Genomic DNA, 26,970 nt, shown 5'->3' with positions numbered 1-26,970 from the left:
ATTTTCCCTCGAGAAGAGGCCAGACCGTGGAGCAATCTCTTCCTGTCTCTCTCCTTAACAGTTGTCACAAAGCACTTCTGCTGAGAGGTTGTTAATATAGTGTTACAAAAGCAATCAGTAACTTATTTTAAAATGTGGAAAGAATTAGTGTTAGTTTATTAACAGCTCTGCTAGCCAGAGATGGAAACTGCTGAGTGTCGGAATAAATCTAGTCTGTTCACTGCTTCATGGAGTCTATAACCCTCAGAGAATGTAAAAAATTTACAAGACATCCCTGAATGCTGAATTTTGCATTGGTTCGTATCTGACACTTGTTTGAAGGACATTGAAAGACATCATAACCAAACAAACAGTTCCCTCCTGACTAAATCTCAGGAGAGATTTTGCTTATTTTAAAAGGATGTGAAATTTCCTAAGTCGGTAAAATATGCTTGAGATACTGTAGCCTGAGACAGGATGAGAGGCTTTTTGATGACTAGAGATGGAAGCTTTCAAAATTCTGGGGATCCTTGTGGTCAAGGAGTGTCTATGCCTGTCAGAAAAAGAGCAGAGTAACCCCATATAATCATACGTGTGTACAAGCTACTGCTGGCTTCTAAGTATTGCTAAAGTGAGCCCCAAATTTCACGGGCTAATCCTATTTAATTTTAATGAATCTACTAATACAAGGAACAGCTAGAATCAGACCTTTATGAAGCTCTGTATATACTGACATTGATCCATTAGTGTTCATTTCCTAGCAGTTGCCACGAGTTAAGCGTAGTAATCAAAACTGTTAAAAATTATGCTTGTTTCTAAACAGATAGGGTGATTTAAGAGCTTAAATACAACAAAGGAGGTGAGAACACATTGTAGATGGCACGGGGGTTAGATTAAAACTTTTGAGAAACATTTGTTTTGCTGTGAGAAAATATATTGAATATATTAGGAAGATTAACCCCAGTGTTTCGACTGAGTGAACCTGCTAGAGGATGAGACAACTCTAAATCCCAGTTCATGAGCAAAGATTTCAGTACCTACTACAGAGGACTACCTCTGCATGCGCTGCATGCACACTGGTTTTGTATAATAATTGTCTTTTGTAAATCATGAGAGAAAAGCATCCAAGTGCACAGAATAGAAAGGACTACTAACAATTTGTAGAATAGCTGTTTTATCTGACTTCAGACAGGAGCACATGAGGTTTCTACTTGTTTCCAAGGCAGAAAAAAATGGTATCATTTTAGCAGCATTCATCCATGCAGATTTTAGGTTTAAATGCAGAGTTTGCTCAACTAGACAGCAAATAGGACTTTTCTGTCTTGGCAGGAAGTAGCGGAGGGAGTAAATCCAAACTCCCCACTATGGGAAAATAAAAATTGGGATCTTAGTAGAACAGCTTTCAAAGCGTTGATCTTTGCTACTCCAAACCGTCCCTGCCCTCAAATTGTTTTCTACAATACACTGGCCTCTCTCATTAAAGCTGACCAGAATTTTAGCAATTGAAGATTTTCTGATGAAAGAGGTAACTTTTGATAAAATGAAAATGTTTAACTGACGTGTGCCTGTTGCAGCAGAAAAAATCTTCGGAAGAAATACTGGAACAAAACTTTCATTTTTAGCTGATGATTGATTTCATCCAAAGTAAAAATAATTATACTGTGCTACACTGTATAAAGTGTTTAAATGGAAAATAGAACAAAACCCTTTTGATGCCATCAAAATAGAATATTTCAATCAACCTCCAAATGATTTTAAAGTTGTGTTTCATGGGAGACTGAAAATTGTTCGCTTTTCCTCCATTCCAGGAAGGAAAAATGTTCAACATGAGATAATTTCCCATGGAAAGTAAACATTGCTTGCAAGCCAGCTCCAGTCCCTGCTTTATTCTTGGCCTAGTCCTCTGCCTGTCTGATGAAGGCTTGTACCTCTGCAAAAAATGCAGTCATAGGCTGTTTCTGAGGCAAGAACTGTTAGATCTGTGGTGAGGGCAGGATCATGTTATAGAGGGCAGGGGCAGAAGGTAGTAGAATGAATCTGGCCTCTTTGGGGTGCTATTTCCCTATGGGGGAAGCCTTCATTTACACTGTGATTACTGGGTGAAGATTGAAGCCCTTGTAGTCCTATTGCTCTCTTTTCCTTGCCCTTCTTCCAAAAGCCTCCTGACATCCTGAGTGTCTTTTCATGAGTCCCAGACCTTTGCCAGCTCTCAATTACTCCCACCTGCTGCAGCATGGAGTGAACAGGCAGCAGTTGAGGTCATGGCTAGATATCAGGACCTGGAAACCTGCTCTGCAATCCCAGCAAAACTCAGATCATCACAGAAGGAAGAACAGCTCTGTATGACAGCCATGCATGAATCTCAGCAGAAAGACTTGCTGTCTGCGGGTGCCAGGTGAGGAGGGATAAAAGCTACAGGGTGTTTAATGTTGGGAGGACCCAATGTGAGCATTTTCAAATGCTTCCTCTGCCAGTGGAACAAACTTTTCCTTTAACCATGGTATCATTTGTTGACATGTTGCAGGTTTGTTGTGTCAAGGGTAGAGACTAAAGTTTAATTATTAAAACATGAATGAAGAGGAATTTGTTCTCCCCTTATGTGCATATCTGGATGCCCGTCCAGGTCCCCTCCAGGTCTGCTGCTTTGCAGTGCTGCCATGAACTGTGACTGCAGGGCTCTGGGGGAGCTTCATGCCCAATAGCAGAGGACAGGCGCCCTCTCCATCCCTGGCTCTGTCTCTGGGAAACTGGGCTGAGTGTTCCATGAGGATAAATACACAACACAGACAAACAACTAGCTGTATGACAGTTAAAAAAAGCACAAATATTGTCACAAGGCGAAGGCACCCCTCAGGCAGCATTCACTGCAAACCCTTCACTGAATGAGCAATAGTTAAATGTTTGTCCTTGCCTCTTTCTTTCAAAAGTAGGGCAAATATCTATAGAGTTCCCAGTGGGGAGGTAATCTAACTTTAACTTTCATACAGTCAAGTAAAACACCCGAGACTTGTGTTAGGAATGCAAGCAGGTCGTCTGAATTATGATTATTCAATCTGGTTTTATTTTAATCTGACATGCCTCTCACGTGCTTCATTTAGATTCATCTTGACCTGAAAACTGTAATCTCAATGCCTTTATCCTTACAGGTGATTTATCTTGTTGCAGTTTTTGTGTTTTTTTTTTTCTGTTTTTGTTTTTTTAATATACGTATATAATATTTTAATAGCGAAACCGGCACATTTCACTATCTCAGGTCTCAAGAGCATGGTCTGAGGCCCCTTCCAGCAGCAATCTCTTGCGTTTGCTCTCCCTCTTGTTAATTGGGGCAAGAAGATAATGAATTAAGCGGAGAGGGAGGTGAGAACAAACACCTCCCAGCAGCCGCAGCGTGCTCCGGGTGATGATTGCGTGCTCGTTTACAAGACAATAGCGGAAGAAATTAACGAGGGGGAGAAAATGACTGATCCTTCAGTATGAGATAATGGATGAGCCCGGGATGACCTGTTTTTTTCCTTGCGGTGGAGCGGTGCTGAAGACAGAGGGCACCAGCGCCCAGCCCACAGCCGTCGCCCCGCCGCCAGCGCGCCAGCTCGGGGCGGCCGGAGAGCCGCCAATGCCTGCTCCGAGCAGGCTGAGAGCTACTGCCGCACCCGGCCAGGTACGTCTCGGGGATAGCTCTCCAAACGGATCGCGGGGCTCAGCCGTGGGGCTGCCTGTGGGGCAAGCGGTGCAGGCAAAAGGCCCTCGGGAGACGGGCTCCGCGGCTTCATGGGAGAGCCTACTTCAGGCGGCTGTGCTTGCCTGCATGTGCGGAGACACAGCCAGGACGGCGGCTCTGCTCGTAGCATCGCCGTCCCCTTGACTGTCTCCAGCTCACTGCGCCGCACGGCGGCGAGCCCTGCCTCGGCCCCGGCCGCCTTGACCACCACCGGACAGGGACTGGGGACGGCGGCCAGTCTGGAGCGGTGTGTGCCGCGGGTGGTCTCCGTGCGTCGGGCTGTGTGTGTGAGTGAGTGTGTGCGAGCCTGTGTGCAAGCGTGCGTGCGGAGAAACCGCCGCAGCGGCGCCGGGCTGGAGGCAGAAGTTTGGGGGGAAGCGCCGAGAGGTGCCCGCGGGCAGCCAAGCCAGCAGTGACGAGGCCGGGACAGCGGGACAGGGGGTCAACGCCACAGGGGGTTTGGCAGGACAGCGGCGCACCGAGCTGCTGAAAGCTGGGCCCGACGGAGCAGAGGGAAAAAGGGCTGCGGGCGGGAGCTGTCCTGAGTGCTGACGGTGCCGCGGTGCAACAGGGATCAGCCCGGCTTCGCTACACACCCGGCTCCCCCGGCGGCGTTGCAGCCGCGCCGCCTGCCCCCCTTCCAAACGGCGTTTCTAGCCTGCAAGGCTAGGTTCGCCGCCGTTCCCAGCCCGAAGCCTGCGTACCAGGCAGGCGTGCAGGCAAGGTATATCAAGGACTTCGCCCACGGTTGCCTTAGTAACTAATATGTATTTTCACCCGCTTGCATGTGTGTGACCCTGGCTGAATGAGAGTTTTGCCCCCTACACACGGAAAAGTTAATCTGAACTGTAAACTGGTTCCTTTCTGCCTACCTTCGCTGACCTTTAAATGACATTTCCCGTCGCCGGCAGGACAGGTAGCCCTCTCTTTTCACCCTCCTTTTTGTATTGGGAAAGGAAATTCCTGAGCTGAAAAAGATGCCTTCGGGTAGTCAGAAGGCGAGAAAAAAAATACTTGCCAGCCCGCTTTCAGGGCTGGGGCCGCTGGGCTAAACTAGGACGCTTCTCCCATGAGCTAAGTACCTCGTGAAACTTTCAAAACTTCCCGGGGGCGGAGGGAGAGGTGGACAGGAAAAGGACCGTATAAACTGAACATATGTGAGTATGTGTGATCTTATGTCAAGGCAAATAAAGACATATTTAAATCCCTCTTGAAACTTCCCTTTGAGAGGCTCATGAAGCAAATTGCCTGAGCATTTGTGAAAGCAGTCATCTTCTTCAACTGGACTGCTTTATCGAGCTCTGGTTTGATGTCTATTTCCTGATTAACCTGTTTTATTTCCTATTTCTATACCACCAGGTTAAAAGTCACTAGAATGACGGCTACCTTGTCACCTTCGAGAGCAACGCTGTAAGACTTTGCTGTGATGGTATTTGGAGCAACTTGGGCGTTGGAGGGGGGAAATAGATGCCATTTCCTTTATGTCCTTAAACCATGTGCAGGCAAGAGGAGCCCATGAAATTCGTAACCTGGGTCTGGATGACATCGTGCAACAAAATGATTGGTGTGCTGCTTGTCTTTTTCCCTGCTCTGCTCCTGGAGATGGACGTGCTGCCCAGGAGTGACGGGAGGAAGGTTCTTCTCTCCGCAGGCTCCTCGCAGCGCTCGGTGGCTCGGATGGACGGGGATGTCATCATCGGCGCCCTCTTCTCTGTCCATCACCAGCCCCCAGCTGAGAAAGTGCCTGAGAGGAAGTGTGGGGAAATCCGGGAGCAATACGGCATCCAGAGAGTCGAAGCCATGTTTCACACTTTGGATAAAATTAACGCCGACCCTGTCCTGCTACCTAACATCACCCTGGGCAGTGAGATCCGAGATTCCTGTTGGCACTCCTCTGTGGCCCTGGAGCAGAGCATCGAGTTCATACGGGACTCCCTTATCTCCATCAGGGACGACAGGGACGGGGGCACCCGCTGTATCTCCGACTCTCAGCTCCAGCCGCAGAGCAGAGTGAAAAAGCCCATCGCGGGGGTCATTGGCCCTGGCTCCAGCTCGGTTGCTATCCAAGTCCAAAATCTGCTCCAGCTCTTCGACATCCCCCAGATAGCTTACTCTGCCACCAGCATCGACCTGAGCGACAAAACGCTGTACAAATACTTCCTCAGGGTGGTCCCCTCTGACACCCTGCAAGCCAGGGCCATGCTCGACATCGTCAAGCGATACAACTGGACCTACGTCTCCGCCGTCCACACGGAAGGTAGGTATGGGGCAGCCCATAATCTTCCCCGAGAGCTCCCCCGGCTGGCCCCCGCGCTCTGCGCCCTCCGCGGGTGCTCCGCAGAGACGCACCGATGCTGGGTTACCCACTGGGACCGCGGGGGAGACGGCTGACTACGCGAGTGCACCGGCCGCTGCCCCGGGGATCCCGTCAGGTGAAGGGAGGAAAGCGCTGAGGGTGGGGGATGAGGTTTCCCTGGCGCAGAGGAGCACGCCCGGGCGCCGCCGCGGTTGCGGGCAACGGGTGGGGTTTCAGCAACGCTAGAAAGCCCGCAATAAATAGTGCGTCTTCCCGGTGGTCCCGTCCCCCGTCCTCGTTCTCACACGGAGTGGTTCGTGTATTTCTAAATAAAAGTTAACAGACGCTAGCATTTAGACTCGGAGCTGGCAGTGGCGCTGGCCGCGCCGTGGTGGAGTCCGGAGGCTGCCCTTGGGGGGTGATGCACAGGTCTTACACGTACGACCGCTACCACCACGGGAGACTGGCAAAACAGTCACTGCTCGGCAAGGACTCCTAGATTAGCTGCTGGCTTTGCTGCGTGTGGATGCGCTTTCTGAGACTGTGAACACAGAGGAAAGAAAACTGATAGTCCCTCTGTGGTCCGAGTAGCATCTGCAAAGCCACATCCCGTGGGAAAGAAAAGGTAGTGGGTAGTTTGTCAGCAGGTCTGGGCAAGCATGTTTTTGTGCAGCTTGAGTATTAGTAAAAAAAAAAAAAAAAAAAAGTCTCTGTACAATCTATTAATAGTCAACAGGTTTTATTAATTTCAAATATCAAAAGAAAAATACCAAAAGTAAGGGTATTTTAGGAAGGAGACCTTGGTTTATGGCCTGGCTAGGTGGACCAACAAAAATTACAGAAGTAATTGTGTTTGAGAGAAAGCAAACCATATTCATATATTAGTGTGACATTCCTATAATCCAGTAATGGTCCTCAAAATGGGATTTTTAAGTACAAGATTGCAAACCTGAGCACCTTCTTGCTATAGTTTTGCAGCTATTCTCTTTATTTGATTGTCTCTCTTGTATGGATGTGATTTATGATTCCTTCCAGTTACTGAGCTGACTCCACATCTCTCATTTTCACAGAGATGATTATGTAAAAATAGTTAAGAACATATATTATGAATAAATAGAATAATCTCCAGTGAGAGTTGGATATACAAAACTCAAAGGTGAATTGAAGTGGACACCTAAACCATGAAAGTGTGGCAGTTTCATAGGGGGTGGTGGTTAGTAAGAGCAGAAAGCAATGACCTGACCTTTGCAGTTGGATGAGAAAACAAACTGCTAGCCATTAAGATTCCCCGTTTCTGACAGACATGGTTAGATCTTGTGGAAGGCCAGGGTGAAAAATAAACATGAAAAGAGTACTTTTTTTCTGTTGATGTAAATCTCCATCAATCCCTTCATGGCACTTCAGAGAGCTGTGCTAACTCACAGTGCCTGAAAAGCTGCCTCAAGGGACCAGGGCCCTCGCTCCTGCAGGCTCACTCATTAACATGAGTAGAGACTTACCTCTTTTGCAAAAGGCGACAGCTTGTGAAGGTTGTTAGTGCATTTTTAAACAATCATTATAAGTAGTCATTTCAGTCATTGCTTGTGAGGAATTTTAAATAAATATCTGTTTTTATGAATATGTTACTGACGAAAAATGCTTGTTGCGAGATATGTTTATAGACTTTGAAGTGATACTTTTGAAAATGGTGGCTCGATTTTTGCCCCACAGGGCAACAGTCTCCTCTTAGGAAATGTCACAAGGACTTTGCAGATTATGCAGCTTGAGATTCATATTTACTTTTAAAAATCAGTATTATTCTGTATGTGCCATAACTTTATCGTTAGATTCAAGCTACAAATTCCCCTGGAAATATGTAGCAAATTTCCAAATACCCCCTCCTTTTTTTTTTTTTTTTCCTTTTCTTATTTAAAGTGAAATTAGTATTCATGAAACATGGTGTAAATTGTTACATTTCTATCTTTTAAAATCCCATGCATTCACTGTGAGAGATCTGCTAGCTGGTTTGTTAAAAGATGGGATCATTCTTCGCAGACAACACAAAGCCACTCTGAATAATAGTCTGCGTGAACGGGAGTTGCTCTATCCATGCTATGTTTGGAAATATGGGGATAAAGTGTAGTTAGAAACATTCCTCCTACACACTTACTCATAGGCCTGTACACTGTCTTTACAGTGGGCTGGAAAATGTGCTGGGAGAAATTCTAGGGTATCGTAGGTTGGAAAATCACTTTGGCAGGTACTGTGAGAAATGGACATGTGCCATGGAAATGCACAGATTGACGATGTGTAGAAGTTAATTGCTTCACTTTCCAAGTTCTCCAGATTCAGTCTGATCACCTCTTCAGAGCCGAAAAGCTGCTTAGTTCATACCCAACGCCTTGTTCTCATGGGGGTGGACAATCCTCAGCTCTTGCAGCCACAAGGGGATGCAATGAGACCACCGAGCTGCTTTATTACCTGTGACAGCTAGTCATGCTCCTCAGTCTACACTGGCTCATGGTAGGGTCTCAGAAGAAGTCCAAAGGTAATGAACCCTTTCTCAGTCTAAACCATCCAACTCCTCTGTATATGCTTCCTCTACTTACACTATATCTGGACTTGAATGTCCAAACCAATGCTGGTCTACACAAAGAAAATCAGAAATAAAACCATAATTTGGCATCCGTCTTTCTTAACATGAAGCCTACACATCATGAGAATGATGATAATAAAATCACCCAATCTGTAGCATGATGTCTTTAAGTGCTGCCCAATATTATACTTTGCATTTGACATGGAAGTTTATTCTTCATGAGTGAATACAAAAATTAGTGTTAATTAGTGGTGGAGATATTTAACTATATGCAGTCTCTACACCCCAGTGCATAAAGTTACATGGAGGTATGCCATACTTGTTTTGGGGTGGGGCTTTTTTTACACTATTGTTTATTAAGATGTAGAAACATCACACTTAAATAGAAACTTCTCAGTGAATAAAATCTCTTTTCAAAGGCTTACTTAGCATGTGGCTCATTTTAGATTAAAATTGACACATGCAAATTCACTTTCAAGAAAAAAGAAAAGGGAGTTTCTGTGTTTGGTTATTTTGTTATGTATTTCAGTTGAGCATAGTTGCACATCATGAGAGTGTTTGTTTTTTTTTCCCAGTGGCAGCAGTCACTAAATGATGTGAGAAATCTGTGCATCTGCCAGTGGAAGGTTGTGTGACTGATTAGTAGCTGCAAGGCATTTTCAAGGCTATTATGTTTTTATGTTTTTAAGAATTCTTCAAAGGTAAATCAGTGTTGGAATTCTTGGTTTGGAAGTAATTCATAGCTGGAAATGCACATAGGGGAATGTCTCTAAGCCGAGACTTCATATGGAAATCAAAGGCACCAAAAACACATGTGTTAAGTTGGGCACAATCTGGAGTATGCTAAGGGCAGAAGGAACTATGCTTTGCTAAGGGTTACTTTCCAAGAGAGAGATTCTGGTCTTTGTGAGATAATCTCAGACTGGTATTCTCAATTGACCAGGCAGTCATTGGTTATTTGATAAAACTGTGAAGAATTACAGGGGTATACTTCCTTCCTTGACCAGAGAACAGACATTAAGGCTGCCCCCAGGATGAAGCAAGATATGGTGAGATGATTTGCACCACATTTGCATTGTTTTGATGCTGGAGGCACAGAGATTAATAAAGTTGTCTGCAGAAAATGCAGAGCAGCTGTGAGATTGCTGTCTGCTAGAACAACTTCCAAACCCCACAGAACACCTGCACACTGGTTAGTGATCAGTACAGACTCTCCACTAAATCCCTCTCTTTTAGGTGTTCCTCTTATATATGAAGCAGGAGATGATGATATAAGAAGACTTTTTATCACCTCATCTTCCAAATGCATCACTTGTGAATAAGCAAATAAAAATCTAAATGTGCAGCATGGATCTGTTCAGGTGCCATTTGCAGTAATGGACTATTCTTACATTTTAGTGTACAAATACGCCTTTCTAAGCAAAATTTCCCTTCCAAGAAATGATTAACTTAATTGTACCAAATTTTGATTGTTTCTAGATCTGTTATATTAAGTGCACTGAGATGTTTCTGGTCATGAACAATTTTCACAGAATTGCAGAATGCTAGGGATTGGAAGGGACCTCAAAAGATCTAGTTCAACCCTCCTGATAGAGCAGGATCACCTGTACCAGACCACACAGGAACTCATCCACGTGGATTTTGAATATCTCCAGAAGAGATTCCACAACCCCCCTGGGCAGCCTTTTCCAGTGTTCTGTAACCCTCACAGTGAAATCTTTTTCCTCATGTTTCCATGGAACTTCTTATGCCTCAACTTCCACCCATTGCCCCTTGTCCTGTCATTTGGCATCACCAAGAAGTCTGACTCCATCCTCTTGGCACTCACCCTTTACATATTTATAAACATGAATGAGGTCACCTCTCAGTCTCCTCCTCTCCAAACTAAAGAGCCCCAGCTCCCTCAGTCTCTCCTGATAAGGAAGATGTTCCACTCCCTAATCAGTGGCTTTGCACTGGACTTTCTCAAGCAGTTCCTTGTCCTTCTTGAACTGGGGGCCCAGAACTGGACACAGTATTCCAGATGCTGCCTCACCAGGGCAGAGTAGATGGGGAGGAGAAGCTCTCTCAACTTACGAGCCACATCCCTTCTAATACACACCAGAATGGCAATGGACTTCTTGGCTACAAGAGCACATTGCTGGCTCATGGTCATTGTCATATTTGTGTTGCCAGGCTGTTCCTTTTGCTAGAATGTATGACTTTAAATGGACTATGGTAAAGCAGATGGGACCACTGTAAAGGCTTTCAGATCTAAGTAGATGGTAGGTACATTATCTTCACAATAATTTGTGATAATTTGACTGCTGCACATTTTCCAATGTACAGGAAAATCATAAGCATGGTTATATATGTTTGAAAGAGGATGGAAGGAGGGAATCTTTATTGCAAATTTGACAGGAAGTAAGTACTTTCAGTAGCACTCAGTAAAGTAGCTTTAGAGGTGCTAGACAATACTTCTGTTTAAAGATAGGTAAGGTGATAACCATTCAATAGCTCAAAGGAATAGTTTTCATACAATTGCGTTTAGTTTCTTGTGAAGTGTTTCTACAGCTGTTTCTAAAGATGTTATATCATTAATTCCATGATATCTCTCAGTGATCGATACTTTCTGATAAAATTATGGTCAGACACAAGAGAAAAGCAACTCGAATTCAATGCTTGAAATTTTTAAGGTTGCAAATATTTCTACTGGCACCAAAAATCACAGCAATACTTTTAAAGGTTAACCTTATTGAGTGGTTTGAATTGTGCCTAAGATGTGTGTTCACAAATGCATATTCCAAACTACTTTTTCCTCCATCTGACTAGCTTCAGTAACTATCTTCAGATGCTTTAAGAAAAAAGGAGAGAGAGATGTCCCAAGGAGGACAGAAATTATTTTGAAAATAAGTGTGGACTAGAATATTTCCTGAATTGGCAGCATTAATTGTATTTATTACAAGGTGCTGGTAGGAACATTTATATTGATTCAGGTTGACAGAATTATTGTGGGTGACAAACACCATGGAGATCAAGACAAATTCTTTCTTGAAAATATATTGCTTTGCAGTACTCCTAAATTCACAAATAACCTAGCTTTTCAGCTATGCAACTGCCAGGTGCATGAGTTAAATCAACTCAAAAGACTCATCCAATTTCTGTATCTGCCTTCTCAGCAATATTGCTAGACTTCATATTTATCAGTCAATACCATGAATTAATTTGAGCTTTACTTCATTTTTTTTCTACATTATGCCTTTGCTTTCAGATTTGTGTGACCTATGATCTTGGTAAACTCCTGCAGGATTCTTGAGTCATTGCAAACTTTTAAAAAAAGTTTAAATGATTTTGGCTTTCTCAAAAATCTATGTTAAAATGCCTCTAAAATGTTCCTTTGAACATATGGTTTGTAATATGAAGGTGCTTATGCTTAGGTTTCTCAGACAGAAAAGCAAAACTTATGTGAAGTGTAATCATGTAACTAAAAGTAGTGTCACTAACTGAGAAAGATCTTTCAGGGGTCTGATGCTTCATTGAGCTGGTAACTGTAGTGGGAGACCAGAAGCGTTGCATCTGCCACATGCAACCCAGAAAAATACTGATCAAAGCCATTAATAACTGGTGATCATTGACCCATGTGAAACAAAGCAGGGTTTTCAGTATATTTGGGTGGCAGGTGTTCACAACATAAGCCATTGTCACAGATGGCGGTAATTTACACCTGAGCTGCAGGGTCAGAAAGTGACTGGACACAAACCGTAATAGCATTTCACCTAAAGAAACCCTCCCTTCACCTATAGTTATCTAAATGATGCTAAGGGATATCAACCAGAGATGGGTAGAGAGACATGTGAAGCAAGTGAATGCCATCCATTGGGTAATCAGCTCAGTTTTGCTGCATAATTCTTCAGACTGGATCTTATTCCAAAGAGTAATATTGTTGTTACTATTATTACTATCAGTGTACAGCTTGAAAATAAATTTCTGTGTCTGGCTTACCTATGAATGCAGCACAAAGTTGGCTGTGATGGGAGTCTTGTTGTCTTTGAAACTGTCGTGGCCATTGCTGCCTGTTGGGCTGTGGCCCCATTTCCTGTCCAGGTCAAAGGAGTGCCCACAAGTAGGATGTTCATGGACCCTAGTGAAGCATAAAGATGTTTAATAAACTAAGGTACATTTTTTTTTCTCTGCAAAAGCTATGTTGGTTCTTCCCTAATATTGCATATTTATTTCTTTGTGCATGAATACTGGTTTTGTTATGGTTCCTACCAATTAGCTTTGTGTAGAAGTATCTTAAATCTGCAGAAACGTCATGTCTGTTCTTCATGGATTACCCTCTATGCTTCTGTACTCTCTATAAACTATTTTTAAAACATGAAAACTGATATGTGAAAATATAAAATTAGTTTTTCCACTTTACTGCTTTCATCTGTTTTGATATTAGGGTCAGTTTAAATGGTAGCAACATACCACAACAGAAAATTAATTGATATTGGGAATTTCTTAAATTCCATCTTATGGATTTGTTCTAAAATACATTCTACTGACACTAAGACAATGGTTCAGTCTTATCCTACATAAAGAATGACCTTTTGTGAGAACCATCCCATTCATTTTCACAGGCAGTGCAGACTGAGAGAATTAATTTAACTTTTCTGTTATGGTTTTATCTTCCCAGAGTGTTCTTTTTATGTAACTGAGTATCACTGAATATCAGGCAAGTTTCCCATTTCTGAAATTTTTGAAGAATAGTGAGTTATTAGATTCTCTGTCTTTATGTCTCAAAATGGTTTCATTGTGGTTTCGTATTTAATTTATTAAAGCATACTCTGTTATCTTTTGCTCATTAGGACACAACTCAGACTTTTTATTTTATTTTATTTTATTTTATTTATTTTATTTTATTTTATTTTATTTTATTTTATTTTATTTTATTTTATTTTTTTGGTTTAATAGCCTTAGGAAATATACTTTTACTGCTTTATCATACTGGCTATTTTGATCCTTTTGGAGGTTTATCTTTCAGCCTCTCATATTTTTTGAAATAGTCTCCATGTAATTTGCTAGCATTTCACTCTTTGGCTGCTCTTTTAATGCCCTCGAAAATAGTTTTTTCATTTTTGTATAATTTATTTTAGTTTAAATTAAATATTATTGTTACTGATTTTTATTTCACATGCAGCTTTTTCTGTCCAAATGTGACTAAAGTACAGTCACAATTACAGCCTGTTTTTTGGATAGTTAGGTGTTAGAAGGCCTGGTGTACTGTTGAAGACTAAATTGAATTGCTGCTTCTTTTTTTGAGTTCAGTGAAGAGTAACATGAAAAATAAATCACAGTCTGTAAGATTTACCTTCATTTTCCATTATCTAACCTATGGTCTGGCAGTACTACATACAGACCCCAGGTGTGTTAGTGGTGCCTTGTGACACGTGGGGTGCTTTTTAATAAAAAGTACTGTGCATCACAAGCTCTCCCTTCCTCTTGTGATGTGCCACCACCTGGATGGCTTTTGTATATCAAATACTAGTGTGACAGATATTTCATTTTACTGAAAAGTCATAGTGTTTGTTAGAGACTGTCATGGTCCTCCATTTGAACAATTTTCACTTGTATTCTCTCTTACATGTTTTTAAACAAATAGATTTCTGAAAGTATATTTGAATTACATTAACAATCAGCAATGATTTAAAAACCCCTTTGAAACTTGATAGAAATGGTGTAATGATGAATATTTGGTAGACAAAGCAGAGAAGATCGTGTTCTGTGCTAGTGCAGAGAGCAACTGTAGCTGTAAAGCTCTTGATTAGGTGCTCACTGAGGTTAGATGGTGGCCCAATGGATCCTGAATGGGGCTCAGCATGGCTATCAGATGTTATCTTTTTAGGTTATGGAGTTGACATTCCTCAGAAAGCACTAAGAATTCACACAGGGCTTGTGAATCCCACAGCTAGAAAGATCTCCTAGTTAACTGAAAGCAGTAGAAAATTGTGTGAAGGCAAATTGTGTTTGTTGCATTTGCATAGATACTAGATATTAATATCTATGTATTTTTTTCTTCCAAATAGAAGAAGGCTGAATCTAGTTCACTTCTTCCCATCCAAATTCCCCAGTGAATTTAACTCTTGTTTCTCCTTGCAAATTGTTTGAAGAGTAAACTTTCATTTTTCTTAAATGTAGCCACAATTTGCAGTTTCCTGACCAGTAACTTTCATCCTTGTTTATGTGTTGATACAGATGGATTTGTACAGGCTAGTAAGTTCACAAACATTTATTTAAACAATAAGAACCAGGCATGAATACTGTTTAAGTGACAGCTGTTTGAAATCTGAGTAAGTGTTCCAAATTCTTTCTTAAAATGTCTGGCCGGGCTCCATTGAATGTCTTCTCCTATATGGAGTACAATATAAAAGATAAATTTGTAATTAATTATCAGACAATGAGAAAACCTTTCATGCTTATTTGCATAAGCCTTTCTCACCTGCATGGTGCTGTGGAGAGGCTTTAGTAAGTGGAAGTTTGGCATGTAGATCATCATGCTGGGTACTGAAAGATGATGATCCACCTAGCAGGAGCATATTTCTCTGGCTGGGAGCTCATGTGCTTGCAGTCTCAGTGTCTTGCCTAAGCAGCCAGTATGTGAAACTGAGTATTGCCAGTGCTATAAAGAAAGGCTGTATTATCAGCATTGCTAAAACTGATAGCATGATTTCAGAAAGTGGAAAGTTAAAATCCTCTCCTGCATAACTGTTCGGAATGGTTTACAGCAGTGTGCCAACCTGCAAGTGAAATTACAAGAACGACAGGAAGGGTTTCCCAGAGCTTCTTCTGAATTTGTCAATGACCTCACAAGGAGGTGGGTAGTATTCTGTTAAACATGTGCCCCCAATCATACATGTGATGGTGTTCTTCAGTGTTGGTATACTGCAAAAGCATAGGATAAGAATTAGTAAAGGTCTGAGTCTGCAGCATGAGGACAGTAATGTGCAAAACTGATGTCATGAAGTCAAGTGAAGCAATGAATATTGGTTTTTACATATTATGGAACTGCCAAAATCAGACAGTATCAAATTATGCCAAAAATCTGAATGTAAAAGGCAAACGAGCTCTGCCAGACAGCTCTGGCTACCAAGAGAGCAATCCCCAGAAAAATAATGACAATGATTCAGCTGACAAAAAATTGTAATTAAATTAAAAGCAATCAGTGTTACTCTATGGAAAATAGGTCTTCTCAGACAAACCTGGTATTATTCCCTGGTGAAAGAGCAAACCTGGTTGCTACAGATAAAAGTCCAGATGAAATATCTTGCATTTCTGTAGGCACTGAATTAGTATTACAGGATATCTTTATTAAAAAAAGCACTGTGTATTCTCAGGAAAACAGATGTTGTATAAATTATAACTCAGCACACTGACCTCAGCAAGTAAAGAGTGACCATGAAATGAGATTATGTCTACTGCACTGCACAGAGTTTGACAAATGCCTCACTGCCTTCATCAATGATATACAATGCATAACTGCTGTCAAGATATGCAGATTTGTGAAATGGCAGTTAATGGGGACAAAAGGGAAGGTAAACTAGGCCAAATCTGAGAAAATGCATGCTGATAACACCAAAATGTCAACCATAAATACAGGCATAAAGCATGTATGCAATTTACATAGGAGGATTGTGTTCCTGATGAGGTCCTGATTATACTACATGGCTATAGAGGAGCTGCATAAAAAACACCCAAACAAGCTAAAATACGAAAAGCTAATGTCACCCTTGAGACACTATGAACTTTATCTCCATCTAAGGATTGTCTGTATTCATTTTACTATTCTTTGTTCATCTCCGCTGTCAAAGTTTTAAGAAGAAAGTTAAAACATTGAAAAGAGAGAGGAATAAAACTCTAAGACATTTGAGGGCTGAAAAAAGAAAGCCTTATAGCAGGAATCTAAATGAGCTTAATTTGTCTAGTTTGTCAAAAAGAGATACAGCTTGATTTATCAAAAAATGTTTCATTTCCTCCAAGCACACAAAACCAATAGGAAATACAGGGCTCTGTATCTTAACGTTTAAATGCATAACAAGCGCCAATTGCTGGTAAGCCAACAAATTCCAAATTAGAAAGAAAAGACAAACATTTTTACTTGCGATGGTGATTAACCACTGGGACAAATGACTGAGGAAAGTGATACATTTTCAGACTTGATGCTGTCTAATCAAAATTTACTGCAGATGTTCCAGTTCAGTTTTATTCAAAATTCAAGGCTCTGGGCCCAGCACAGTGAGATCCAGAGTGAATGTATGGGTTGGTATTATACAGGTGGTCAAATAGGAAGAGTTGGCAGTTGTTTCTGGCATTAAATCTTGTTAATTTATGGATAGTTTTGATTGTATAATCAGGCAGGAAAAAAGTTCAATTTAAACAGTAGCTTAACTTCATGTGTTTGCACATCTGCTCAGCTGCCTCAGAAAATTCGTAGCATCCTGTGTTGTTGATACTGATTGCAAAAGAAGAGAAACTCGGGACAAAATAATCCCTTCCATCAGATTCTGTCCACTGTTGCAGTTTATATGCACTATTTTAAGTCAGTATTAGTTCCCTTGTCAGAAGCTGCTTGTTATGAATTTTATGACTAGTTTACAGAGCCCTTAATATTTTTGTTTGATTGGGGTGAAATTTTCGGTTTCATGTGGAATTTATGTGACACTTACTCTCTTAAGTGTGACATAAATGTTGGCCTCTGTGACTGAAGAAAACAGCAAGTTTTCTAAAAGAATACAGTGACATTCTTCTATAGTCTCATTAATTAGAATACTACTTTGTACCTAAAATGATACAATTCATCTGACAGCCCATGCAAAATAAATAAACCAACAACAAACCCTACTACACAAGAAAACAAGATGCTGATAGCTAAGATAACTAACATTTTCAACCTGGAGTTTTTCTAGAAAGTAATTCAGTGGTGAATTTTGTGAATATTTGTTTTAACAGAGAAAATACAGGATTGGTATTTTCTGCCAGCATATAGTTACAGGTTCTGTCCCTTCATGCAATGAACATCTTAATGTCCTCTTACAAGGCAATTTAGAGCATAGTCATGTTTAAAAACACATTGTTCTTGTCACACCTACTTGAGCTTTTTCTACTGATTTCAGATATATGTGAAATAATGTATTCTGCTTCCATTATAGCTGTGGTGCTGCCTGTGAAGCGTGAAGCAGAAATGTGCTGGTACCACAAATATCCAAAGTCACATCACTGGTTTTTATAGTTAATATCCTGAGGACATATGAATAATAAGATGCTATTTAAAATTATAGCAATATATCTGTATTTACATTCAGAACTATGATTCAGCTTTAACAAAGCCACTGGGAGCTATGAAGTTTAGCCATGTATCTGACTCTATGGAAAGATTCTTTAAGCTACAGAATACTTGCTTGATAATAAAAGGCGTATGAGCATTAGCTTAAATTTGAGCACGTGAATTACAGAGGACAAAATTAATGGTACACTTACAGAACAAAGTTTCTGGGGATTGCTCACATCACAGCAGTGCCCAGTGCCTTACAAGCCTTGGCATGATGTCCTTATCTTACATTAAAGGCAAGCTGTAAGGGTTAGGGATGGGCTGGCCACTAAATGAGTGTCAGGCACTCTCTATTAACCCCTCTCCCTTCCTAACAAGAAAAAGCAAGAAAATAAGGGAGAGAGAGAGACGTGGGTTGGAAAAGAAAACAAAATATTTAGTTTAATGAAAATAATAAGAATAAAATGAAATATATACAAATATGTACAAACCCCAATAGCAAACCCAACCCTTTGATAACAATAATGTCATTGTCACCACCGATGCTGCAGACAGGCACTGGGAAAGTCTCAGTGGACTCAGTGGCAGATTCAGGAGCTGGATTCAGGAAGGCATGGATTGAGAGCAAAGACAGAATAGGCAGAGTCTTCCTTAGATGCCAGACATTGAAGAAGAGACCCCTCAGCTTTATACTGAATGTGACATATTTTTAATGGAGTACCTTGCTGGTCAGTTTAGGGTCACCTGTCCTGTCTGCTCCTTCCTGCAGATGTGGCCTTTTACTTTTCGCACCTGCAATGTGGGACTCAACATTTAGCAGTGATCTTGGCCTGCATAACAATCCTTGGTACAAAATAAAAGCATAGAGTGTTATTTCTGCTAGAAGCAGACACTGTTTGTGAAAATGAGTTTAACTTCAGAAAGTGCTGTTACTTAGAAGACCTGAAGAGTAAACTCACTGAACAGAATTAGTTCTGTTTTACTTCAACCCAAGACACAGGCTTTATGCTAATGAAATGAATATCTATAAGCCTTGTGAAGGTCTGTATAGTGGGTTAGGCTAGAAAGGTAACCAAAGAGCCTTAGAACTGGGGATATCAGAGGATTATGAAAACTGATGAGAGAGCAGACCAAAGAAAGGCCACAGACTGCTGAAGAAAAAGAGCAGGATTTTGGATGTGCTGCTTTGAGGAGACAGGCAAGGTTAGTTGTTGCTGTCTTTATAAATGTCAAGTTGAGTGCTGAGATAAGTGATTGGCTTGGCTATCTTTTATAATTTTGTAAACAGAGAGTCAAGGTAAGTAGACAGCTAATTAAATGTTGAAACTTCATCAAGTTTATCCATGTAATAATTCAGATTTATTTTAAAATACTTATTTGTTTTGCTTCTATTACTCATATGCTAGAAACTGGACAGCACTACAGTAAATGTCACCCAGATTTTTTCCCCTCTCTTTTTAATGAATACTTTTAGACTGCTGATTTGTACATGCTTGAATTCAAAAGCTCAGACAGCTGCTATTTTTTTGTCATAACACATGCAGGAAAATAGCATACAAAGACAAAAAAGAAAGAAACTACTTCTGTGTTTTCATCACACAAAGACTTCTAACATAAAAGGTTGCTAGCTTTTTGGTCTTGCCAGTCTCCTTATACTAGTCTGGACTTTAACTTCTAAGAAAACTATCTTAAATTGTCTAGTTTCTAACTAATATTAACTTAAATTTCAAAATACACAATATTATGTGAAACAGGAATGTTTTTAAAATTGCAAATTACAATTCATATTCAGAACAAGCACTATGCATGCTTCTATTGTTTAATAGGAAGGTTTCATTTTGTAGCCAGCAGAACACAGAAAGTGACTGGGAGCTGCCACAAGACAGCACTGAGTTGCCTTGTTTTGGGGAGAAATTTGTGGAAATGAAAAGATTCTTATAGAGTCATTTGATTTCACTGACTCTACAGGGGAAATATACTATAAGAATCTTCTATCTGCCTCTGCCTCTCTCTCATCATACCATCCCCTAATAATCGAAGTCTCTACTATTCTGTATGAAGTTTTCCTATTCTTCCTTACAGCTTCCTGGGCAAAGAACAACCCCATATACCAGTATAGGCTGGGAACAGACATGTTAGAGAGCAGTACAGAGGAGAGGGACCTGGGGGTCCTAGTGAATAGACGAATGACCATGAGCCAGCAATGTGACCTAGTGGCCAAGAAGGCCAATGGTATCCTGGGGTGTAGTAGAAGCAGTTAGCAGGTTGAGAGAGGTTTTCCTCCCCCTCTAATCTGCCCTGGTAAGGCCACATCTGGAATATTGTGTCCTGTTCTGGGCCTCTCAGTTCAAGAAGGACAGGAAACTGCTTGAAAGAGTCCAGCACAGAGCCACAAAGATGATGAAGGAAGTGGAACATCTACCTTATGAGGAAATGCTGAGGGAGCTGGGTCTCCTTAGCCTGGAGAGGAGACTGAGTGGTGACTTCATTCATGTTTATAAATACGTGAAAGGGTGAGTGTCAGGAGGATGGAGCCAGGCTCTTCTTAGAGATGCCCAATGCTAGGACAAGGGGCAACAGGTGCAAGTTGGAGTATAGAAGGTTCCATGCGAATATAAGGGATAACTTTTTCACTGTGAGGGTTATAGAACACTGGAATGAGCTGCCCAAAGAGGTTATGGAGTCTTGGTCTCTGGAAACATACAAAACCTGCCTGGATGTGTTCCTGTGTGACCTACTCCAGGTGATCCTGCTCTGGCAGGGCGGTTGGACTAGATGATCTTTTGAGGTCCCTTCCAACCCCTAATGCTCTGTGATTGTGTGATTCCTCTCCCAAGCAGTTTCTAAGGAGCTCAGTCATCTATTTATTATTTTCAGAAGGTATTGTATCCTGGAAAACATTGCCCTTATTGCCAAGTCACTCTTTGTCAGTATTGCTCTGCATGTTTTATGTTTTTACCATAAGCCACCCGATTTCAGTAATTTGAACAACCAGGTATGAGCATCTCTGGGCCATACAGAATTGACAATCAAGCACTCAGTCATTGGGAAGTACATTTTCTTTACACTAAAAAATAATAAATCTATCTGAGCTGATCTGCAAGCTTCGTTTTCAGACAGGCAATGAATTTGTAAAAGGCTTTGTAAGCATTACGATTATATAGTAATCAGACTTTAATTATTGAAAATTATTTTCATCTAAAATCAGAATCCACTTTTGACTTGATTCTATTGATGTCAGTGGAAGGTTTGTCACTGATTTCTGTAAGAAGAAATTTTGGGTATAATTATTACACAATTTCAATGCAAATTTACATTCATAGGAGGAAAATGTACATGTTTCTGAGGAAAGAGGCTTATAAAACAGGGAGGCTGAAGGAACGCCTGTACATCTTACTAACAGAAATACTAATTCTTCAGTTTGTCTTTTTTTCTGTGCAGAAGGACGTCAGGTACAGAGTCTAAAAAAGTGAATCCTTATAAAAATTACTTCATGGTAATGTACATTTGAATTTCTGTCTCAGGGAAACTTGGTTTTATATTGCTGCTAATTATCCTTGTTGTGACAAAGGGCATTGTTATCTAGAATAATGGGAAAAGGATGCTCTCCATACAATAATCAGGAGCACCAACAGGCAAAGGCATACATTTTAATGAACAAGAGGGTGGGGATGTGGCACACCTGCAAGTACAGATGTTGTAGCCTTAATTTCTGGAACTTTGATTTTATTCAGAGCTTTTAAGTTCTTCATGCACTAAAGAGTTCTGCTTCATTGGTAATTAGAAATATATCCGAGAGACAAGAGAGAATCAAATATGTTTCACAGTTACATGAAGAAAACAAACAAACAAACAAGAGACATTTTACTTTAATCCTAACTGACCTGGAAATGGTGATGGATTGCAGCTCAGCTGTAGGGACAGGTGATTAATTCTTGTATTTATTATGGGAAAAAGTGCTTTGGACAATTGAAAATATATTATTTCAATGTTTAAAAAATACTTAGTTCTGTGGCACTCTTTGTAAGAGCCAAGGAGAGAAGCATGGGGGTGATTTTCATTGTACATGCTAACACACTGATCACACCAGCTGGAAGAGATTCTGGATCAGCTTCTCCTGTGAGAGGAGGAGAATGCCGTTTTGTGAAGCATTACTATCAAATGTTGCTCTGCTGTATTTTGCAAGAACTTTTTCTGTGCTCATTGTTCCAAGTAGTGGGATGACCCTGGCCAACATCCAACCACCCACATAACCACTCACTCACTCCTCCCCACTCCATGCCAGTGTTATGTGGGTAGAAAAAACCCCCAATGTATTTTAGGAATGCAGAGTATAGGCAGAGGTCCACCTTTAGTGCCACCTGAGCAGATACAGTCCAACTCAAAATCACACAATTCTTCAAACATCGTTTTGATGGACTCTTTGTATAGTTTAATTGTATATATACACTTCAAAATCCAACCTGGTAAGTCCTTTAATGATTGTAGTTCTCCTGGAATGCTTTTCCAGAATTTTATTCCTTCTACAATTAAAAGCTGCTTAGTGCATTGCTCTTGGTTGTTGCATTGGAGGGTTATTTTTTTCTTATCCAAGTTTGACCCTTTGGATAGTTTACTTGAGTTACATCTGCCTGTCTTTTGTGATCTTGATGGCTACTCTCTGAAACATGACCAGTTTTGCAATCTCTTATAGTGCTGGATATCACTGCAGAAGCAGTCAAAATGCTGTGAAATAGAATTAAGGTAGTATGATCTCTCTGTTACTACAGTATCATGCTATTGTTCAAAAATAAAATCCAATTCTATTGTTTTGAGCCACAGCATCACTTTCAGTTCTTATCTGTTATAATCCCTAAGCCAGGCATTGCCTCCCATGATGGAATCCAAAATACTGTATGTGTAACATTTTTAGTTCCTTGAAGTTTAAATGTGTATGTGTATTTAACTGCATATGTCCTTATCTTTGCTCAGGTTACTGAATAACCTAGATCATGCAGCATTAGTAATTTGTCTTCCAATATTTCTGTCATCTGCAAATGTTATTGGTAATATTTTTGTATTTTTTGTTTTTTCAGGTCACTGTTTAATGTTAAGTAGTAATCTAAGAACAGATCCTTATGGGACATGATAAAGAAATACCCATTCAATGAGTGCTCCTTCACTGCAAGTATATGTTGAAACATACCAGCCAGATACTAATCAATTTTATGTATGCAATACTAATTCTTATCACTCCATATTCATAGCCAAAATGTCATGCAAAATAAAGGCAGACTTTCTGTGGAAATCTAACGGTATTGCATTGACATTATTTATAACCAACCTTGTAAATCCACTGATAAAAGATATTTGTGTAACTAAACTGGAAAGATCTAGTTTCCACATACACATAATGATTGGCACCTGTTATATTGCCCCACTCCCTTAATTTTTTTTCCCTACTCAAGTTCCACGTCAGCTCCTAAGCTATTTTGTCCAAAATGGATGTCAGGCTGACAGAGCTGTAATTACTCAGGTTAACTCACTTATCCTTTTAGAGTATTGCACAACACTGCCTTTGTTGCAGTCCTCTGGCACTTTACAACTTCTGACAGCTATTGAAAATAATTTCTAGTAGTTCAGAGAGCTCATCAGCAACTTCTGTCAGAAGTTATGTGAACACATCCATTTTAAAAAGCCTGCCTTTGGAGCTTCCACTTGATTTCCTTCTGAACTGGGAAGGGAAATTACCATCCATCATCACCATCAACACCGTGAACATCTTCTGGTATGTATACATTATCTGTCTCTTTCCCAAAATGTACAACATATAAACTTATTAAATGCTTCTTCCTGTCTGCAGAATCCCTTCTAGCTCCAACCCATCATCATTATCCTTTATCAGTGTCCTTTCTTTCATTTCAATTCTGAAGTTCCCAGCTTCTGTTTCTCTGCTACCTTTTGGACTTCCATACCACTGACTGCAGCCAAATGGCAAAACTTTCTTTTTTTCCAAGACAAGAAGGCCAACTTAGATCTAAGCAAAGAATGTGGCTGGGAGAGTTTACTGGAAAAGGCAAGCAAGGCACAGCTCTGCTGCCCAGTTTGTCTGTGCTTGTGAGGCAGGCAGAGCAAGAGATGACATATGGAACAGTAGCAGGTGGTGCTGAGGCAGCAGCATCTCCCAAGAGGAGCAGTCAGGGCTGCTGGTCTCCACATCTCGGAAACTGCCAGGAACACCAACCTGCTGCTCCAGAGTTTTCACCAAGCCCTGCATCCCAGGGCCCCTCCTCCCTTCTGCGTATGATTTTGACAAACTTTGAGTCATCTCCAGTGACAGAGATTCCTGTATATCAGGTGTGTTGCTGTGTGTGTTCAGAAGATAGCACATTTCTGATGACATTGCTCAGAAAGGTTGCCCAGTCAACGTTTGGGCCATTTAAGTTGTGCTTTTAGCTGTGTCTACAGTTGGATTTAATTCTTGAAGAAAGCTGCTTCTCAAAGATATCTCAGGGGAAGTGTGTCTTCCCAGTTGTGACAGATTTCAATTGTGTAAGAAAAAAAAAAGAAAAATACTCATTTGTGATTCAATAATATTATTAAACAATTTTTTTTTCCACGGCATTGCATATGTAAACAAACAAATTTGTTCATCCCCCTCTTGTTTTATGTACATAAATGAGCACACAGAAATGCTTTGGATGGTTTTGGTTGACATACTGGTTTGTGTTCATTAATCTCTGCTAGTATGGATTGGCATTACTTAGGAGGGAACAAAAAACTCAATTTATCCACTCAGATTAAGTTGTTGAGACAAAAGTAGATTGCAGAGATCTCAAGAAATGTTAAGAAAATGAGAGAATTCTGTCTTTGACTTTCTCTAAATATGGTAGAATACAGGCATCATGTCAGCAGAACAACAGTAATTGTGGGAGAATATTTAGCAAGTGTAACAACAGGTTGAAAGAAATTTGAAATTCATTACAATCCTACTCTTCATAAAAAGTTAAGTGTCAAATTTTCCACTAATTTGTTTTGAAAGGTGATATTCTTATAGAGTTGATGTCTGTAACAAAACGTGACTAAGGTGGATGCAATTCAGGAAGTAATGTTTCTATTTTTTTTTTTTTTTAATTTTTTTCCTAGTCAATATAAATGATAATAGATAAATCAGATTTGGATAATAGATAATTCAGATTTGGATTAAAAAAATCTATTTATATATTTTTTGTTCTATTTATCCTTGACTTTTGTTAGAGGCAGATGTCTGCCTACAAAGACAGTGAAACTACTAGCTTCTTAGAAGTAATCTGATTAACACTGCCAAGGAAATCTGTAGTGTCTGACCTCTTTTCAATGTGTGAGGTGACATTTTAAAGCACAATTTTGTTAACAGCCTTTTCTGTCTCAGGTTGAACTTTTTTCATTGGAAATGCAAATATTACTTTATTAAAACTTGAGGAGATTTGACAGGAAATGGAATGTTATGGACTTATGTATAAACTTATGGAAAGTAATGCAAGTTACTTTCTTGTAAAACTTCATTTACAGTTGTGTTTGGGATGTAGGGCTGGAAGGAAGGCTTGCAGTTGCAGTGGTATTTCAGCAATGTATTTCAGATATAGTTTACAGTCATGTCTGTTTGATGGTTGTTGAGGTAGGCTCTAAGTTGTGGCTGAGAAGTACCGAATGAAACTCATTGCAATGAGCTCTAAGTCTTGGTAAAGATCCTGCTGTTCCTGAGCATTTTTTAGGTGTTATAATGTCTCTCTAGCACTCACTGAGTGAAAGTGAAACCAAGGAAAGCATCAACCACAATTACTTTTAGCAAGCAGTACAGGGCAAAAAGCCACAAAGCCACAGCACTAGTTAAGAGGCCAATGAATGCTTCCATGAAGAAAGACGATTCTCTGTGGACAAATGTATTAGCAGTGTGCCACCACACATGCTTACAAAGCCAGTGAGTGTGCTTTTTTTGCCCACAACTGAATGATGAATAATCTCAGGGTGCAAAGAACAGAGAAGAAAAAAAAGTAATCAGATACAGTTCCTTTGGCTGCAGAGTCCTATGCAATAAATTATTTTAGAAGGCTTCTGTATATTAATTTGGTAAATAAACAGTTTGCCTGTCTATCCTGCTTTAATAATTGTACTAAGGTGTCAGATGATGTCTTAAAAATGCCGTCTTTATATAAGAAGTTAAATTTACCTCTAGCAGAATCTAGTGATTTACGTTTTTTATAACAGAACCTGTTTTGTTTGCTTTCTATACTTTCCAATCTCTTCATTTTGTTTTTAGCATGTCATGTTGGTTTGATTTGGCCTTTTTGTAGGATAAGGAAGATGTGGTAAGACAGTTCGAAAATATTGTCACTCAGTATTGTAAGAGGCATTGTATAAGCCTATAACTTTCTCCCTTCTTTTCCCCCCAGCAATCGTTTGCTTGAGCCTTTGCTTTTTAAAAATAAAATAAGCAGAAATCAGTCCAGATAATTTCAGACTTTTTTTGTTTTGTTTTGTTTTGTTTTCAAAGGGGCACTATTTAGATGTTTGGCTTTAAGTTAATAAGGACTTGGAATTTCTTAAAAAACACTGACCTAAGGGCTGACAAACTAAGTTAGCTAAAAATTGAAATCCTTATGCAAAAATACTCCTCAGCCAAAAGAAAACCTTTTCAGGGGTCAGAGTAAAGAATGCAATGATATGCCTTTCACTCCAACTGACCTTTAGCAGACTTCAAAGGCTTCTTACAGGGCCATTTATCTTTTCTGATTCCTTGGTAATCTTGGCTGTTTCACTTACGGATAAGATTTACTTGATGATTCAGTAATGATTTTTGGGCTTTGTATACCACTCTTAGATTCTCCTGCTCTGTACATTGAGGATTTTAAAAATTAATTTATCTCAGAAGTGGTTTATCTCCTAAGCTCCCAAAAGGCTATGGCCATGCTTTGTTAACTAAGCGCTTTTGCTTTGAAACATGGCTCTGTACTGCTGTAAGTACTCTGGCAACAGTGTCTCCTTGCCTCTGCATAAACATTTAGCACCCAAAGAATATGTAGAGGAATGTTGGAACCAAGAAAGGCAAAAGGTAGAAGACAGGTGTTGCTGATGTGTGTTAAAATCTCCAAACT

General features: G+C 40.3%; 1 protein-coding gene across 3 annotated transcripts in view; it reads left to right on the top strand.

Moving 5' to 3' along the window:
- Positions 1–5,191: 5,191 nt before the first annotated feature.
- Positions 5,192–26,970, top strand: part of GRM1 (glutamate metabotropic receptor 1) — a 179,585-nt gene continuing 157,806 nt past the window's right edge. For 2 of the 3 annotated variants that reach the window (XM_054399274.1, XM_054399273.1), the window contains exon 1: positions 5,255–5,954. In XM_054399274.1, coding sequence (XP_054255249.1) covers positions 5,255–5,954 — 700 coding nt within the window. Of the gene's footprint in view, positions 5,955–26,970 lie in introns of all 3 variants that reach the window. The other variant, XM_054399272.1, reaches the window with a different exon arrangement.

The sequence above is a fragment of the Indicator indicator genome, chromosome 2, assembly GCF_027791375.1.
Source record: "Indicator indicator isolate 239-I01 chromosome 2, UM_Iind_1.1, whole genome shotgun sequence".
In the NCBI taxonomy this organism is placed as follows: Eukaryota; Metazoa; Chordata; class Aves; order Piciformes; family Indicatoridae; genus Indicator; species Indicator indicator.
Note: the sequence above shows the minus strand (reverse complement) of the source record. Positions and strands in the feature narration are given on the sequence as shown.